General features: G+C 54.0%; 6 protein-coding genes across 6 annotated transcripts; 3 read left to right on the plus strand and 3 right to left on the minus strand.

Moving 5' to 3' along the window:
- Positions 1-306: 306 nt before the first annotated feature.
- BO95DRAFT_385622 (N-acyl homoserine lactonase family protein) lies at positions 307-1,401 on the minus strand. The gene is made up of 3 exons (XM_025583480.1): positions 771-1,401; positions 554-713; positions 307-496 (listed from the first exon to the last, which is right to left on the minus strand). Exons 1-3 carry the CDS (start codon positions 1,325-1,327, stop codon positions 329-331), a joined length of 885 nt encoding a protein of 294 aa, XP_025443852.1. The 5' UTR covers positions 1,328-1,401; the 3' UTR covers positions 307-328.
- Positions 1,402-1,903: 502 nt separating this feature from the next.
- BO95DRAFT_410036 (NAD-dependent succinate-semialdehyde dehydrogenase) lies at positions 1,904-3,551 on the plus strand (the record flags this gene model as incomplete). Its single annotated transcript, XM_025584160.1, has 2 exons — positions 1,904-3,065; positions 3,124-3,551. Exons 1-2 carry the CDS (start codon positions 2,009-2,011, stop codon positions 3,549-3,551), a joined length of 1,485 nt encoding a protein of 494 aa, XP_025443853.1. The 5' UTR covers positions 1,904-2,008.
- A 212-nt stretch (positions 3,552-3,763) lies between these two features.
- Positions 3,764-7,000, minus strand: BO95DRAFT_451821 (P-loop containing nucleoside triphosphate hydrolase protein; the record flags this gene model as incomplete). Its single annotated transcript, XM_025588110.1, has 4 exons — positions 3,764-4,271; positions 4,398-4,974; positions 5,036-5,797; positions 5,875-7,000. 4 exons carry the CDS (start codon positions 6,998-7,000, stop codon positions 3,764-3,766), a joined length of 2,973 nt encoding a protein of 990 aa, XP_025443854.1.
- Positions 7,001-8,301: 1,301 nt separating this feature from the next.
- Positions 8,302-9,811, minus strand: BO95DRAFT_441194 (NAD-dependent epimerase/dehydratase family protein). Its single transcript, XM_025586124.1, has one exon. The coding sequence runs from the start codon at positions 9,312-9,314 to the stop codon at positions 8,472-8,474; it is 843 nt and encodes a 280-aa protein (XP_025443855.1). The 5' UTR covers positions 9,315-9,811; the 3' UTR covers positions 8,302-8,471.
- Positions 9,812-10,065: 254 nt separating this feature from the next.
- On the plus strand, positions 10,066-11,297 carry BO95DRAFT_480846 (aromatic alcohol reductase). The gene is made up of 3 exons (XM_025590170.1): positions 10,066-10,230; positions 10,281-10,705; positions 10,752-11,297. The coding sequence occupies exons 1-3, from the start codon at positions 10,192-10,194 to the stop codon at positions 11,215-11,217; spliced, it is 930 nt and encodes a 309-aa protein (XP_025443856.1). The 5' UTR covers positions 10,066-10,191; the 3' UTR covers positions 11,218-11,297.
- A 379-nt stretch (positions 11,298-11,676) lies between these two features.
- Positions 11,677-12,864, plus strand: BO95DRAFT_451824 (putative cellulose-binding GDSL lipase/acylhydrolase; the record flags this gene model as incomplete). The annotated part of the gene is made up of 4 exons (XM_025588111.1): positions 11,677-11,713; positions 11,922-12,279; positions 12,345-12,484; positions 12,539-12,864. 4 exons carry the CDS (start codon positions 11,677-11,679, stop codon positions 12,862-12,864), a joined length of 861 nt encoding a protein of 286 aa, XP_025443857.1.
- Positions 12,865-12,980: the final 116 nt, after the last annotated feature.

Consider the following 12,980-nt stretch of genomic DNA (forward strand, 5'->3'; position numbering starts at 1 on the left):
CAGCACAGCAATGGTGGCGCAGCCTGGTTCATGAGGCCGTGCACGGGCGGGCCATCGGGTATCTTGTCCCGATCGCGGCGGGGATACGAGGCCAACCCTCGTGAGACCCACCATACTGACTCGCAGTGGTCAACGGCATGAGTTGCCGGTCTGCTTAATTGCATAGTTGATCACTTAGTTAGTCCCAGCCCTAGCTATTGGGTATCCCATGACCTACTGCACCGGAGAAATCGCACGAAATGAGCATATTAGATATATGAAGTTGACCGGGCCCATGATGCAGCAGTCGGCCGCAAGCCTGCAGCAGACGAGACCTGCGATGCACCCGTCATATAAACACATCGGCCTGCTTCTGCAAGTCCAAAAATATCCCCTTGTCATGGCCGGGAATGACCTGCCCCTTGGTGATGCGCTGCAGATGCTTCAGGCGTTGCGTGCTCCGGAACCAGGAGGGGTGGTCACGTGCCAGCCAGCCCTGAGGGATCCCATCGCGCCACTGCAGCCATCACAACAGATTAGCTAGCTTGCCTCGGGGAAGGAGAGAATAACATACATTCTCGATTACATGGCAATGATCACTGATGAAGAAGAAAGTGCCGGTGTGGAGCATGTTGATCTGCATCCCGATCAGCCCCTCGGTGTGGCCGGGGAGATGGTGGAGGGTGATGCCCTGGCAGAAGTCGAGCGTCTGATCATTGAACGTCTTCCAATTCCTATCCAGCTCGATTAGCCCAGTACGCTCAAGGGATTTAGGGAGCGGAATCGCATACAAAGATAACTTCAGGTAATGCTCCAAGTAGACCCCACTATCCGCCCCGGTCGCGACCGACCAGAATGCACTGGTCAGCTCCTTCTCATGCACCCAGATCTCGACGTCCTTGCGATCGAAGAACTCGTCCAGCCCACCGGCATGGTCCAGGTGGAGATGCCCGATAATGATCTTGCGGATATCCTCGATGCGATGGCCGGTGGCCTCGACGGCGGCGCGCAGCTCATGGCGGGGCTCGTAGCGCACGCGCGCGAAAATGTCGACCGCCACCGGGCCCCAAACCTCGGGGTAGTCCTTCCCACTACCGGTTTCCCAAAGAATCAATCCTTCTTGGGGATGGTCGATCAGGACGCAGTACATGGGCATCTCGCAGCGTTCGTTCACGAAGGAGCGGTGCTCGGTGGACTTGAGGCTGGTGTTGCCGCCGCGGACGACGAAGCCCTTGTCGCATTCCAGCCAGCCCACTTCCAGGAGGTGGAACCTGGTGCCCGGCGGGCAGACATTCGAGATGGCATTGGGGACGGCACCTTGGTCGAGCTGGGCTTGGATGGCCGACATGATAAATTGGGGGTCGAGGAGGAGTCGTGTTGCGTGTCGTGCGTAATCTCATGTGCCTTGGTTCCTATATGTGAGAGCTGACCCGCGCTGTTACCCCGCACATTGTGTAAAGATGATCATTGATCATCAGAGTGCGGGGCTCAAGTGCACCAGTCCAGGAATTACTCCTTCAAGTACACACTAGTAGGACTCCATCAAGCTCGCTCCACTCAGTACCTACTCCTTTATGCTTCGAAGTTCTTAATTGACGTTATCATCTAGCTGCGAGTTATCCCAAGTTCACTGGGGATGTAAAGCTCTTGTGAGTCTTGCAACCAGGACAGGTTTTGGTCCCTCTGTTGCAATAGTCATTCGGATCTCGAAGCTCGGAGATATGAGAGCGACAAGGAAACTGCCGTGGCATCACAGACTGGTGACAAGTGGGGTCGATGGAAAATTGGGAATGTCGGGACTTCGGGACTTCGGAATTTGGGGATTTCGGGATTTGGAGAATTGGGGAATTGGGGATTGGGGATTGGAGGATTCCCCCTTCACCAGCTGCTTGCAATATGGTTATAAGTTATAACTACTACCAATACAAGACAATCCATCTTTTATTGAATTGTGAATCAACATTTTTGCTCTCTGCCTTTCCCCGCTCCACCACCCCCCGAGAAAGGTGCCCTTGCTCGTCCATCAAAGATGCCCCGTACACTCTCCGACCTCAAGCGCAAGGATCTCTTCCAAACACAGGGGCTCATCGCTCATCAATGGGTCGATTCCACCAGCGGGTCAACCTTCGAGGTCCGCAATCCGGCGACGCTGGACCTCCTAGCCACCCTGCCGGAAATGAACGCAGAAGACACCAATCAAGCCGTACAAGCCGCCTACGAGGCGTTCAAGACCTTCAAGAAAACCACAGCCCGCCAAAGAGCCCAGTGGCTACGAAGATGGTATACGCTCTGCCTCGAGCACCAAGATGACCTCGCCCTCATCCTGACCCTGGAGAACGGAAAACCCCTGGCCGAAGCTAAGGGGGAAGTCGCCTACGCGTCCTCATTCCTGGACTGGTTTGCCGGTGAAGCCGAACGGGCGTACGGGGAAGTCATCCCTCCTGCCAACCCCAGTCAACGAATTATCACGATCAAAGAGCCCCTGGGGGTAGCCGCCTGCCTGGCCCCATGGAACTTTCCCTTGGCGATGATCACCCGCAAAGTGGGTGCCGCCCTAGCAGCTGGGTGCACGGCCGTTTGGAAACCCGCCGGCGAAACGCCGCTGAGTGCGCTCGCCCTCGCTGTCCTCGCCCAGGAAGCGGGCCTCCCCGCCGGCTCAATCAATGTGCTCACCACCCTCAACAACGTCAACGAGGTGGGGTCCGCCTTATGCGAGAACCGCTTGGTCCGCAAGCTCAGCTTTACCGGGTCGACACGCGTGGGTAAACTGCTCGCGCAGAAGTGCAGTGTCAATCTCAAGAAGCTGTCTCTCGAGCTGGGTGGCAACAGCCCGTTCATCGTCTTTGACGATGCTAAGCTAGAAACCGCCGTCGATGCCTTCTTGCTGGCCAAGTTCCGGAATGCGGGGCAGACCTGCATCACAGCCAACCGCGTCTTTGTCCAGGAGGGCATCTACGATCGCTTTGCTGCCGCCTTGGTGGAACGCGTCAAAACCTTGCGAGTCGGCAATGGCGTGGTCGACGGGGTGACCATCGGCCCTTTGACGCACGAGCGCGCGGTCGACAAGGCTGTTAGCCACATCAACGGTTCGTTCAATTCATATCCGTACAATGTCGAAGCTGCTAATCGATGTCTTTCGAACAGATGCCACCTCCAAGGGCGCCTCCGTCCTGCTGGGCGGTGCCCCCTGTCAGCCCGATAATCTCAAGGGCTACTTCATGCAGCCCACCATCCTGAGCAATGTCACGCCGGAGGCGCAAGTGACCCGCGAAGAGACCTTTGCGCCGGTGGTTGCCTTGTACCCCTTCATGACCGAGGAAGAGGTAATTGAACGAGCCAACGACTGCGACGTGGGTCTAGGTAGTTACATTCTCACCGAGTCTATCTCGCGCATGTGGCGAGTGGCCGAGAGCCTAGAGGTCGGCATGGTCGGCGTCAACCTGGGAGGGCTGGGTGCGTGCGAAAGCCCCTTTGGAGGAGTGAAGGAGTCGGGCTACGGGCGCGAGGGAAGCAGCCATGGCATAGATGAGTATCTATCCGTGAAGAGCATCTTGATTAGTGCATCGAATTGATTTGACGGGCGAGAAGATGGATTGGCCTGATTCGGGATCCATGATATTAGTGTTTCCGGTATGCGGCGGGGAAATGAAAGCATTCTATGTACTGTCCAACTTCTAAGCAGCAATTGGAGAGTTTTAAAAGCTGTATTGGGCATATAACATGGTGGTCGCTGTGCGAGTTATGACATTTTCCGATGGATATATGCGATTAAATAGCGTAATACCTATAATAGCTGCGCAGAAGGCACGAAGTGACTCCCACCAGCACACCGATAACCCGTCGCTTGTTTAATCCACCTAAATCCCACGGGGCAAACACCCATCTCTTGCAATTTCTGCTGAGCAGCCTCCTCCTGCTTCCTCCGCTCCTCAATCTCGACTCTTTCTCGGGCCAGGCTTCGGAGCTGCTTCTCATACTCACAGCGTTCGTCACCATCCGGCTCAGTGGCACTACTCTTCAGCTGCGTCTTGATACTCTCCTCTCGACGAAGAGTTTCTGCATCACGGTTCCTCTGCTCCTCGCTGCGCTTTTGATCCGCTTGCAGTTGCATCCAGACCTCGTCAGAGACCCCCGGGTCGCGACCCTCGTCTGAACAAGAGGTTGCCGGAAGTAGTCGCAGATGGGTCACCAGTTGCGGTGCAGAGCGAGCCTGGTCCTTGACAGCGGAGACGGACGATTTGGAGAAAGGGGGGGCTGAGAACGGTGCGACCTTTGATGTCAAGGACCCATCTCTGGTCTGAGGATTTGAGGTAGTGGCCGTCGCTCGAAGCCGCCGTTCCTCAATTGTCGATTTCATAACGTCGATTACCATCGCTTGGGTAAGCGCTAGTCCCTTGCCTCCCGCATCCTGTGGGCACGAGAAGACCTTTCGAATAATTGTGTCAGAGATGGTCTTGACGTCCCGACCATTTCCCCACCCAGGCAGTGTGGATAGATATTCAAAGGAGTCCAAAACCTGACACATGAATTGATCGTCAGGGTCATGAACCGCCTTTAGATCGACTCGATCGAGCTGTCCCAGACCATCCCGCAGGAGTACCCAGCACTGAGAGGCAGTAAGGTTTTGGAACGAGACCGTTTCTGAGAACCGGCTGGTCGGACCAGGGTTGGATGCCATGAGACGATTGATCTCTCCCTCATACCCGGCCAATTTAACAATCATCTTCTTGTGGAACTTCTCTTTCGTCAAACGATCGACCAGCTCATTCATGGCCTCTTTACCGAAGGTCCCGTCAGCAAGTCTGTACGCTTCATCGATGAAAAGAACTCTGCCCAGTCCCTTCTCGAGACGCTGCTCAGTCTTGGGTCCAGTTTGTCCAACATACTGTGCAACAAGATCGGAGGCCGATGACTCGATAACCTCGGTTGTGGCCAGAATGCCCATATCGTAGAAGGTCTGACCCATGCGTCGCGCTGTCGACGTCTTTCCGGACCCTGGAAGTTCTGTCAGCAATGCCACATGCGCCAGACGCAGAACGCAAAACTTATCCCATACCCGGAGAACCACGGAACAGAAAGTTGAATGGAACCGTCTGTCGGGGATCCAACCCCAATTGCTTCATGTTCCGAACCACATTTTGATAGCCCTCGAGCTGCGCCACCAGGTGCTCGCAGCCCACAACTCCTTCAAAAGGCTTCCGGCAGTCGGTAACGTCTTTCTGCTCTCGATCATAATCGGGGTCAAAGTCGAGCGGCTCCAAGATGTCAATGTTACTGGTTTTCCGCGCAGAAAGCCGCTGCTGGTGCCGTAGTTTGGCCTTGTCTAGAAGGATGTCCACCTCCCCAGCATTACCAAAGTTGGGTCGGTTCCGGGCGCGAGCCAGACATTGGCGAACAACCAGCTTTGCATCCTTGGTGGCATGAAAGCCTGCTTGCTTCAATTTGAGAGCTAGGATCTCTTGAAGGTCATCATCACTGAAGTCCTGGAAGTCAAACGCAGTGCCCATAGGGAAGCGTCGGGAGAGTCCTTCGTTCACTGTCTGAACCATCCTCTCCATTGCGTCCCTGTATCCGAGAAGCAGAACACACCGGTCATCGCCGGGGACGCTTTGCACTTCCGCGACTAGGGTGTCAATTACAGCCACCGTGTAGATATCTGGGCCTCCGATCGATTCAGACCCCGAGGAACTACCACCAAGCATGTAAGCCTCGTCGACGACAAGGACTTTGCCTAGAGTGGAAGCCAAGATGCCCTTTGTCGCAGCCTCAGAGCCGCCAATGACGTTGCCGATGAAGTCGGATGGATTCTTGACAACAACTGTTGCGGTAAGCAAAGTCAGTGAACACTGTCTGTGAATGGCCGGCAGGTGGAAAGAAGAGGATTGTGATCATTACCTTCTCCGTTGGACAGGTATCCCATATCTGCCAAGAGCTTTCCAAAAAGCTTTGCGACGGTGGTTTTGCCAGTGCCGGGATTGCCTACGAATACTTTGTTCAGGGAAAATTCCACTAAGGGTTTCTCTGCTAGTTCACGCGCATAGTTGAACTGGACTGTGTCAAATAGCGCTTCTACCGACTGCTTGACACTTTGCAGACCGGTCAAGGCTCGAAGCTTGCCCCACGTAGCATTCTTTTTCAGCACTGTTCGCGGATCTGGTCCAAGAAGATCTTCTTTCGTCAGAAGCAGATCATCAGCAGGTCTCTTGAGTCGACGTTGCCGTTGTAGTCGTTTGGCCTGGCGCTCCGTGATGCGTGCAAAAACGTTGTGCACTGCTCGAGCATTTCCGAATCCTTCACGGCCACGCCCACGGCCGACACGGCGGGCGACAATCCGCATATAGAGCCCGCCGGTGCCTTCTTCAACCCTCATGCGTCCATTGTATTTCTTGTGCATGTGGTGCTGGAGAATACTTTGAAGCTCCTCGTCTGGGTAATCCTTGAACTGAAGTTCGACTGGGAACCTGCTTGGAACACCGGGATTATGAGCGAAAAAGCTTTCCATGTTCTTGTTATATCCGGCGGTGATTAACACAACCTTCCCGGTCAGAATTTCGACTTCTGCCAGCAGAAAGTCCAGAACCGAGCTTCCCCCGGTACTGTTCCCAGATGTTAGCTGATAGGCTTCATCGATGAACAGTGCCCCTCCCCCATTCGACTTGATCTCTTCAAGGTGTTTCTGACAACCCTGGACACCACCATTTGCTAGCTTGGACCCCGAGGTCTCAACGAAGAAGCTACCGGGGATGACGCCAACCATGCTCAGAAACCGAGCATACAGTCGTGCCACGGTTGTTTTTCCGGTACCTGGATTTCCAAGAAGGGCTGCGCCAAACCGCTCGGCCACAAGACTAGCACCTTGTCGAACCACCACATCCACCTTGGCCTTGATACCAAGGAAGCTTTCCTTGACACTCTCGAGTCCAATCATGTCCATCAAGGTGTCCAGAGCTTCATTTGACTGGCTTTCGTCCTGTTTCTGCCTCTGCCATTCATCTCGTGCTTCCGACTGCAATGGTATCATCCTGGTGCCATCTTCGGGTTGTGGATCGGCAGGGAATGCCCCTGGCAAGGCAGTCGGTGGGCAAGCGTGAGTACGATCAGCAACTGCAGTCAGGATTTTCGGCTCCTCTTCCTTTCGAGCAAGAGCGTCGCGACGATCCTGATTCCCTTGTTTGTCCGTCAAGACTTGTCGCTGCTGTCCGATTCTCTCTTCGATTTCACTAAGCTTCTTCGCGTGCTCCAGCTGGGTCGCTCGTTTTTTTGCTTCTAGTTTTGCATCCTCGCGTTTTCTCCTCTCAGCCTCGACTGCTTCCTCGAGACATGTAGGGCAGGTCCTCGGGGTTATTACGACCGGGGTTTGTTCACTGACATTCGGGTGCAAGACATGCGAGAACAAATCACACAATGGGAGCGAGACAAGCAAGAGCTACTGAAGCGGCTGGCATGGGTTCTGCATGAGCTTGTGCAGTATGCAAAAAGCTCAATGACTCGGCTCGAAGTGTGCCGAACGGATTCCGGGCCTCTTCAGATCCGTCGAGTGATTGGAGACGCTCCGGTAGCTTTGTCTCCCGGATTGAAGGCCCGGTGGACTGAAGAGGACGACCTGGAGTCTTCGGGTGATGAAAGCTTTTCCTCGCACGATGACAGTTTTTCTGGCACACATGGTGATGCGCATCTGTCAGAGCGTCGATTCAACCATGATTTAGAGGACTATACAGCATCCTCTTCGGAATAGCGTGGCAGCAGGTCGCCGAGTTGTGCTCCGCGGTGCCATCCCGAGCACTCAATGCTAATGAGACTACCATGTAGCTGTTAACTGAAGCGTTGTAATCTCAAATTGCACAAAGTACAAACTCAACCCTACCATACACTTCAGCACTCTTCGCATACGGTGTGCGACCCGGACCAATGCCAAGAGTGAGGGCGTAGCGAACGCAATTTGCGATCGACGAGTAAGCGGCCGGGTAGATTCCTTGACCTACTTCGTACACTACAGTCACGATTCGGACTTGTAGTCATTTAGTCATTGAGTGGAGAGTGAGATGATAATGTTTGGCAGCATCGTAGAAGTCGAAGACTGGGAGACAGGAACACGAAGGGTGGAGAAACAACGCGACGCGGTCGGGGAAAGGCGGCAGCCGATGAGTAAGCACCTTTCTTAGTCAAGTGACCACCACACCACAACCAAGTCAACACCTCAACAAGGTATATCTAAAGACGTGTGAGGTTAGAAAACGTCGTAGAGTTTGGCAATCTTGTGGGTAAGCTACAGTGAGCTATAATGAACAGGTGTAAAGGCACCGCGTTCCAAGAGCATGGGTTCTATCTCTACTTGACCCGATCGTTATATATCTCCACCGGCAGTTGCTATCGAAATGGTACAAGTACATGTTTATACTTCACGTGTGCCATCCGGTCTTCATTATAGTCGCTAATCTAGGACATTTGACAAAAGTCAACAGACGAGGAAAGATTATAGCTTCCCGATTGAGTCACTCCTTCTCGTCATGTACCCATCCCAAGATCTTCTTTGCCTTGTCGGTGGCGAAGAGGGACTGGTTCCCTGACAGCTCGCCTCGAATCTCTGCGTCGGGGTAGTACTTCTTGGCCAGGTCCTTGGACGGGGTGTCCTGCGTAGTCGTTGGGGCGACGATGTTGAAGACCTCACATCCCTTCAAGTTGTCACTGTTCTCTACGGCCAACAGGCACGCTCTCGCGGTCGCCGGCGGACTGACCCAGCCCCACAGACTCTTCACGGCTGCAGTATCCCAGTTGTCTTTGTGTCCTTGCTGCGCCTCGGCTCGCGACGACACGGCATGTATGCGCATGCAGGCAATGTTCATCCCGGGGAACCACCGAGCAAACGCACGGGCCTGCAGCTCGGCTTCGTCCTTGGCCAGCGCGTAAGCGTCCGTCGGGCGGGACTCGGCCTCTTCATCGACGGGGAAGTAGTCGAACTTCAGGGGTCGGTTGGCATATTCCAGCCCGATCGCATTGACGGAGGAGGCGTAGCACACGCGCTTGATGCCCAGTTCGGCGGCAGCACGGAACCCGTTGAAGGCGGAGTTGACATTGTTGTTGTGAACGAGGTCGTCGCCCTTGTCGACGGGGTCGGGAATCGCGGCTAGATGAATGACGGCGTCGCAGCCCTGGAAGGCGTTGAGCGTGGCCTGGTAGTCGTTGGCGGTATCCGCCGTCTTCATTTCCGAGTTAGGAGTGCCATCGTACTCCGTATCTGTGCGGTCGACCTGGACGGTGGAATGGTTGGCTTTCGAAGCCGCCTTGACGACCTCACGCCCGACCGTGCCGCGAGCACCGGTAATAGCGATTTTCATGTTGAACGGGTTTGTGTGGGACAAGCTTCGTGCGTTTCGTGCGTTTCGTGCGTTACGTGCGGAGGATAAGCGGAGAGGAGGGATGATTCGAGCGACGACGGGAGGATTCAAAGCGATTCGAATGGAATGGAGGGAGATTTGGCAATGCATGGACGAGAAGGAGGAGGCGGTGGTTTTGAAGCCTCAATGATGAGGGGCCATCAGGGAGGCTCATAAGCATGGCTCAGGTCCATGACGCGAGAATGATGGTAGCGAAAAGGGATGCGGAGAGTGGAAGAGAGGCAGTTAACAATGCATGACGACAAGATGACTGTCGGTAGGTTTTCTTCTCGCGCGCGAGAGAGAGTGAGAGAGAGGAAAGTGGAGAGATGGTTGTGGAAGGGAAGAGTGGAAACCAAAAGCTTTCGGGAAGCTGACATCATTTCCAGCTCCACCGCCCATGCATAATTACTCAGCAGATGCGTTGCAGATGCCTCTATGCGCTGCATAAGTGTATGCTGGGCCCCGCCTCTTGCCTATGTGATATGCAAGCATGCAAGTCAATCAATGATTGTGTATGCAATCCATACTATGCGAATCCTGTGCGATAGCAGACCAGGCACCTTATCCAGTAGTCCGACCATGGCATGTCAAGAGTCAGCACTAGGCGATAAGTTACGGGCTGACCATCTCGTAAACCCTCCTCGATTAGTGATCCGGGATCTGCTCCTGCTTACCCAGATTAGTGATCGTCCAGCACGCCATGTGTATAGGACGAATGTTCGGTATATATAGTTCTAGTGACAGACTCGTCAATACTAGTTCGAAATCAACTACAATCTCATCTACTCACCTCTCTTCTCTCACGGATACTTAGACCGATACCGACTTTCTCACCATGAGCGAACAGGGCTACAAGAATATCATCCTCGTCGGGGTATGGCCGCCTGTCTGATACCAGAAATCTTTGCTAATCAGTCTTCACAGGGAGGTGGCTCACTGGGAAGTGTTCTGCTCAAGTCACTACTGTCTGAGCCAACATTCAAAGTCAGCGTTCTCACCAGAGAGTCATCTAAAGCCCGCGCCAGTCTTCCATCCACTGCCAACATCATCACCATCCCGGACTCTTACCCCCAGGAAGACCTGATCAAGGCCTTCCAAGGCCAGGATGCGGTTGTCAATGCCATCACAAGTTTCTCGGTCGCCGAACAGCTGAAGTTCATTGACGCCGCCATCACCGCGGGTGTCAAGCGCTTTGTGCCATCGGAATACGGATTGGATAACAACACCCCCGCTGCACAGGAACTCTCGCCAGTTTTCAAGGACAAGGGGCAAGTGCAAGCGTACCTCCGGTCGAAAGAGGCCGATGGTCTGACTTGGACGGCCATTGCTTGTGGCATGTGGATTGGCTGGTACGTGCCCCATTCACTCAGCAAGATTCGTCGCTAATGAAGGTAGGTCCCTTCGCAATAACTTCCTCGGTCTGGACTACTCCAACCGCACCATGACTTTGACCGATGACGGCACCGGCAAGTTCTCGACGACGACCCTTGATAACACCGCCCTCACGCTGAACCGGATCCTGCTGAACCCCAGCTCCACCGCCAACCAGATCGTCTTCACCAGTGACTTTGCCACCTCCCAGAAGGAGCTCGTGGAGACCATTGAGCGGCTGACTGGGGAGCAATGGCAGCGCAAGTCTATCAATACCAAGGAGCTGATCCCCACTCTCAAGGCCGCCTGGGAGCAGGGTGACGCTTTCGCTGGTTACGGCCTGATCAACATTGGGTTCACACAGGGCGAATACAGTGGTCACTTCGAACCCGTGCAGCCGGTGCGCAACAAGGAGCTCGGATTGCCGGAGAAGCATTTGGAAGAAGTGGTCAAGGAGGCACTCGCTGAGGTCGGACATCCAGGATTCTGATCGCCTTAGAATGCTCGTCATTTGTGGGACTGTGACCATCTGGCGTTTCAGTATATTGTCGGGAGCTTTGACTCACATGCACATAGTCATCTTATAAGATATATACCCTGCCTTTCGAAGATGGCAATGTGGTTACGAACTACTTCAGATCTTGTGCTGAAATTTAAATAATGGTCGGGCGGAGGGTCGCCCTAATGCAGCACAGTGCCACTGCAGGCCTACCTGATTCTCGACCACTTCTACACTCAGTGGAGGTATGAAAGCCCAAGGCCAGAGAATTGCCAAGCCCGTGGTCACTTAGACACGGAACATGCGCACTTTTCATGCAGTACAAAATTTGTCCCCGCCGAGTGCTTACTCCGAACCTGTCCCAGAAGCTCCGTTGCTAATTGGGGATAGTGCCACAGAACATAAATAGAACTGAAGTATACCTGCAAGCCACAAACACTGATTGGCCTAATGTGTCTGCCATCCAACCTTTGGGTCCAGCATGACTGTAGGAGACATGCTTCTGATATCCTTTTTTTGGGGCTATATCTAGTGATCCCCACCCTACCCGATCATCGCTCCCTTTGGTTGGGGATATATGCCTCGACAGTGACTCGACATTGATTGGTCAGAGTCCTCGAGGTAGTCGATTCTGTCTGGCAAGATGAAAACACTATTTGGCTTTGCCGGGGCAAGCTTGGCCTTAGCCTGGTCAGCCGCTGCTACAACCAAGTATGTGATCAGTTTCGGAGATTCATACACGTCCACTACCTTTGATATAACCGGCACCAAGCCCTCCGCTGCGAACCCGCTCGGAAACCCTCCTTATCCGGGGTGGACCGCGTCTGGAGGAACCAACTGGATCTCGGACATCGTTGCCAAATACAACAACTCCCTGCTCCTGAGCTACAATCTCGCCTATGGAGGAGCTACAGTCAATGCTTCGCTCGTTGCGCCGTATCTCCCGACGGTGTACTCCATCATTGATCAGGTAGACGAGTTTCAGGAGGATTTATCCCCACCACCTTCTTGGGCACCATGGGATGCGAAGAACACTCTTTTTGCAGTTTGGATGTAAGGCTGCCCTTGCTAGCTTGAGTGATCGACGCTCAGAAAGTGTCCCATGCTGACCATACCAGAGGCGTCAACGACGTAGCAGGATCCTGGTACCAAACCAGCGCCGCCGCCTTGGAAAGGGAGATTCTGGATCAGCTCTTCGAGCAAATCGAGCATGTGTATCAGGGAGGCGCCCGTAACTTTGCTCTCTTGACTGTCCCTCGTATGCTGCCCATTCCCTGGCCCTGAAGCTCCTCTCTGACTATCTGGTGTACAGCGATTGAACGCACGCCGAACATCATGCAAGGGTCGGATCCGGATTACACGATCCCTCGCCTGAAAGCTGCCATTGAGCACTGGAACACAATCCTCGTCGAGAAAGTCGAGGTACTCGCTCAAACCCATCACGACGCCATCGTCAAGGTCGTTGACACACAGCCGGTTTTCAACAATATCCTGGACAGCGGCGGAGCCGCGGCGGACTGTTGGAATCCCGACGGCGTGACGTGTCTCTGGTTCAACGACTTTCATCCGGGGATTGTGATCCAGGATGCTGTGGCTCAGGCAGTCGCAGCTGCATGGAAGGGAAGCTTCTTTACTTGAGTCGATTGCGTTGGACCATGGCTCTGAGTCTCTTGCTCGGGTGTCAATGGAACCATGACAATACTTTATCACAACCATGGGAACGCTTACTTGATCTGACCGCTAGTCAGCCTCTG

This window comes from Aspergillus brunneoviolaceus (genome assembly GCF_003184695.1).
Source record: "Aspergillus brunneoviolaceus CBS 621.78 unplaced genomic scaffold BO95scaffold_21, whole genome shotgun sequence".
Classification (NCBI taxonomy): Eukaryota; Fungi; Ascomycota; class Eurotiomycetes; order Eurotiales; family Aspergillaceae; genus Aspergillus; species Aspergillus brunneoviolaceus.

What these genes read in the sequence shown, in the direction of transcription:
- BO95DRAFT_441194 (XM_025586124.1), bottom strand. Translation starts at nt 9,314, where the DNA reads ATGAAAATCGCTATTACCGGTGCTCGCGGCACGGTCGGGCGTGAGGTC.
- BO95DRAFT_480846 (XM_025590170.1), top strand. Translation starts at nt 10,192, where the DNA reads ATGAGCGAACAGGGCTACAAGAATATCATCCTCGTCGGG. An exon ending in AGAATATCATCCTCGTCGGG is followed by an intron (nt 10,231 to 10,280) that starts GTATGGCCGCCT and finishes CAGTCTTCACAG; the next exon opens with GGAGGTGGCTCACTGGGAAG. An exon ending in TGTGGCATGTGGATTGGCTG is followed by an intron (nt 10,706 to 10,751) that starts GTACGTGCCCCA and finishes TAATGAAGGTAG; the next exon opens with GTCCCTTCGCAATAACTTCC.
- BO95DRAFT_385622 (XM_025583480.1), bottom strand. Translation starts at nt 1,327, where the DNA reads ATGTCGGCCATCCAAGCCCAGCTCGACCAAGGTGCCGTCCCCAATGCC. An exon ending in CATTACCTGAAGTTATCTTT is followed by an intron (nt 714 to 770) that starts GTATGCGATTCC and finishes CGAGCTGGATAG; the next exon opens with GAATTGGAAGACGTTCAATG. An exon ending in ATTGCCATGTAATCGAGAAT is followed by an intron (nt 497 to 553) that starts GTATGTTATTCT and finishes TGATGGCTGCAG; the next exon opens with TGGCGCGATGGGATCCCTCA.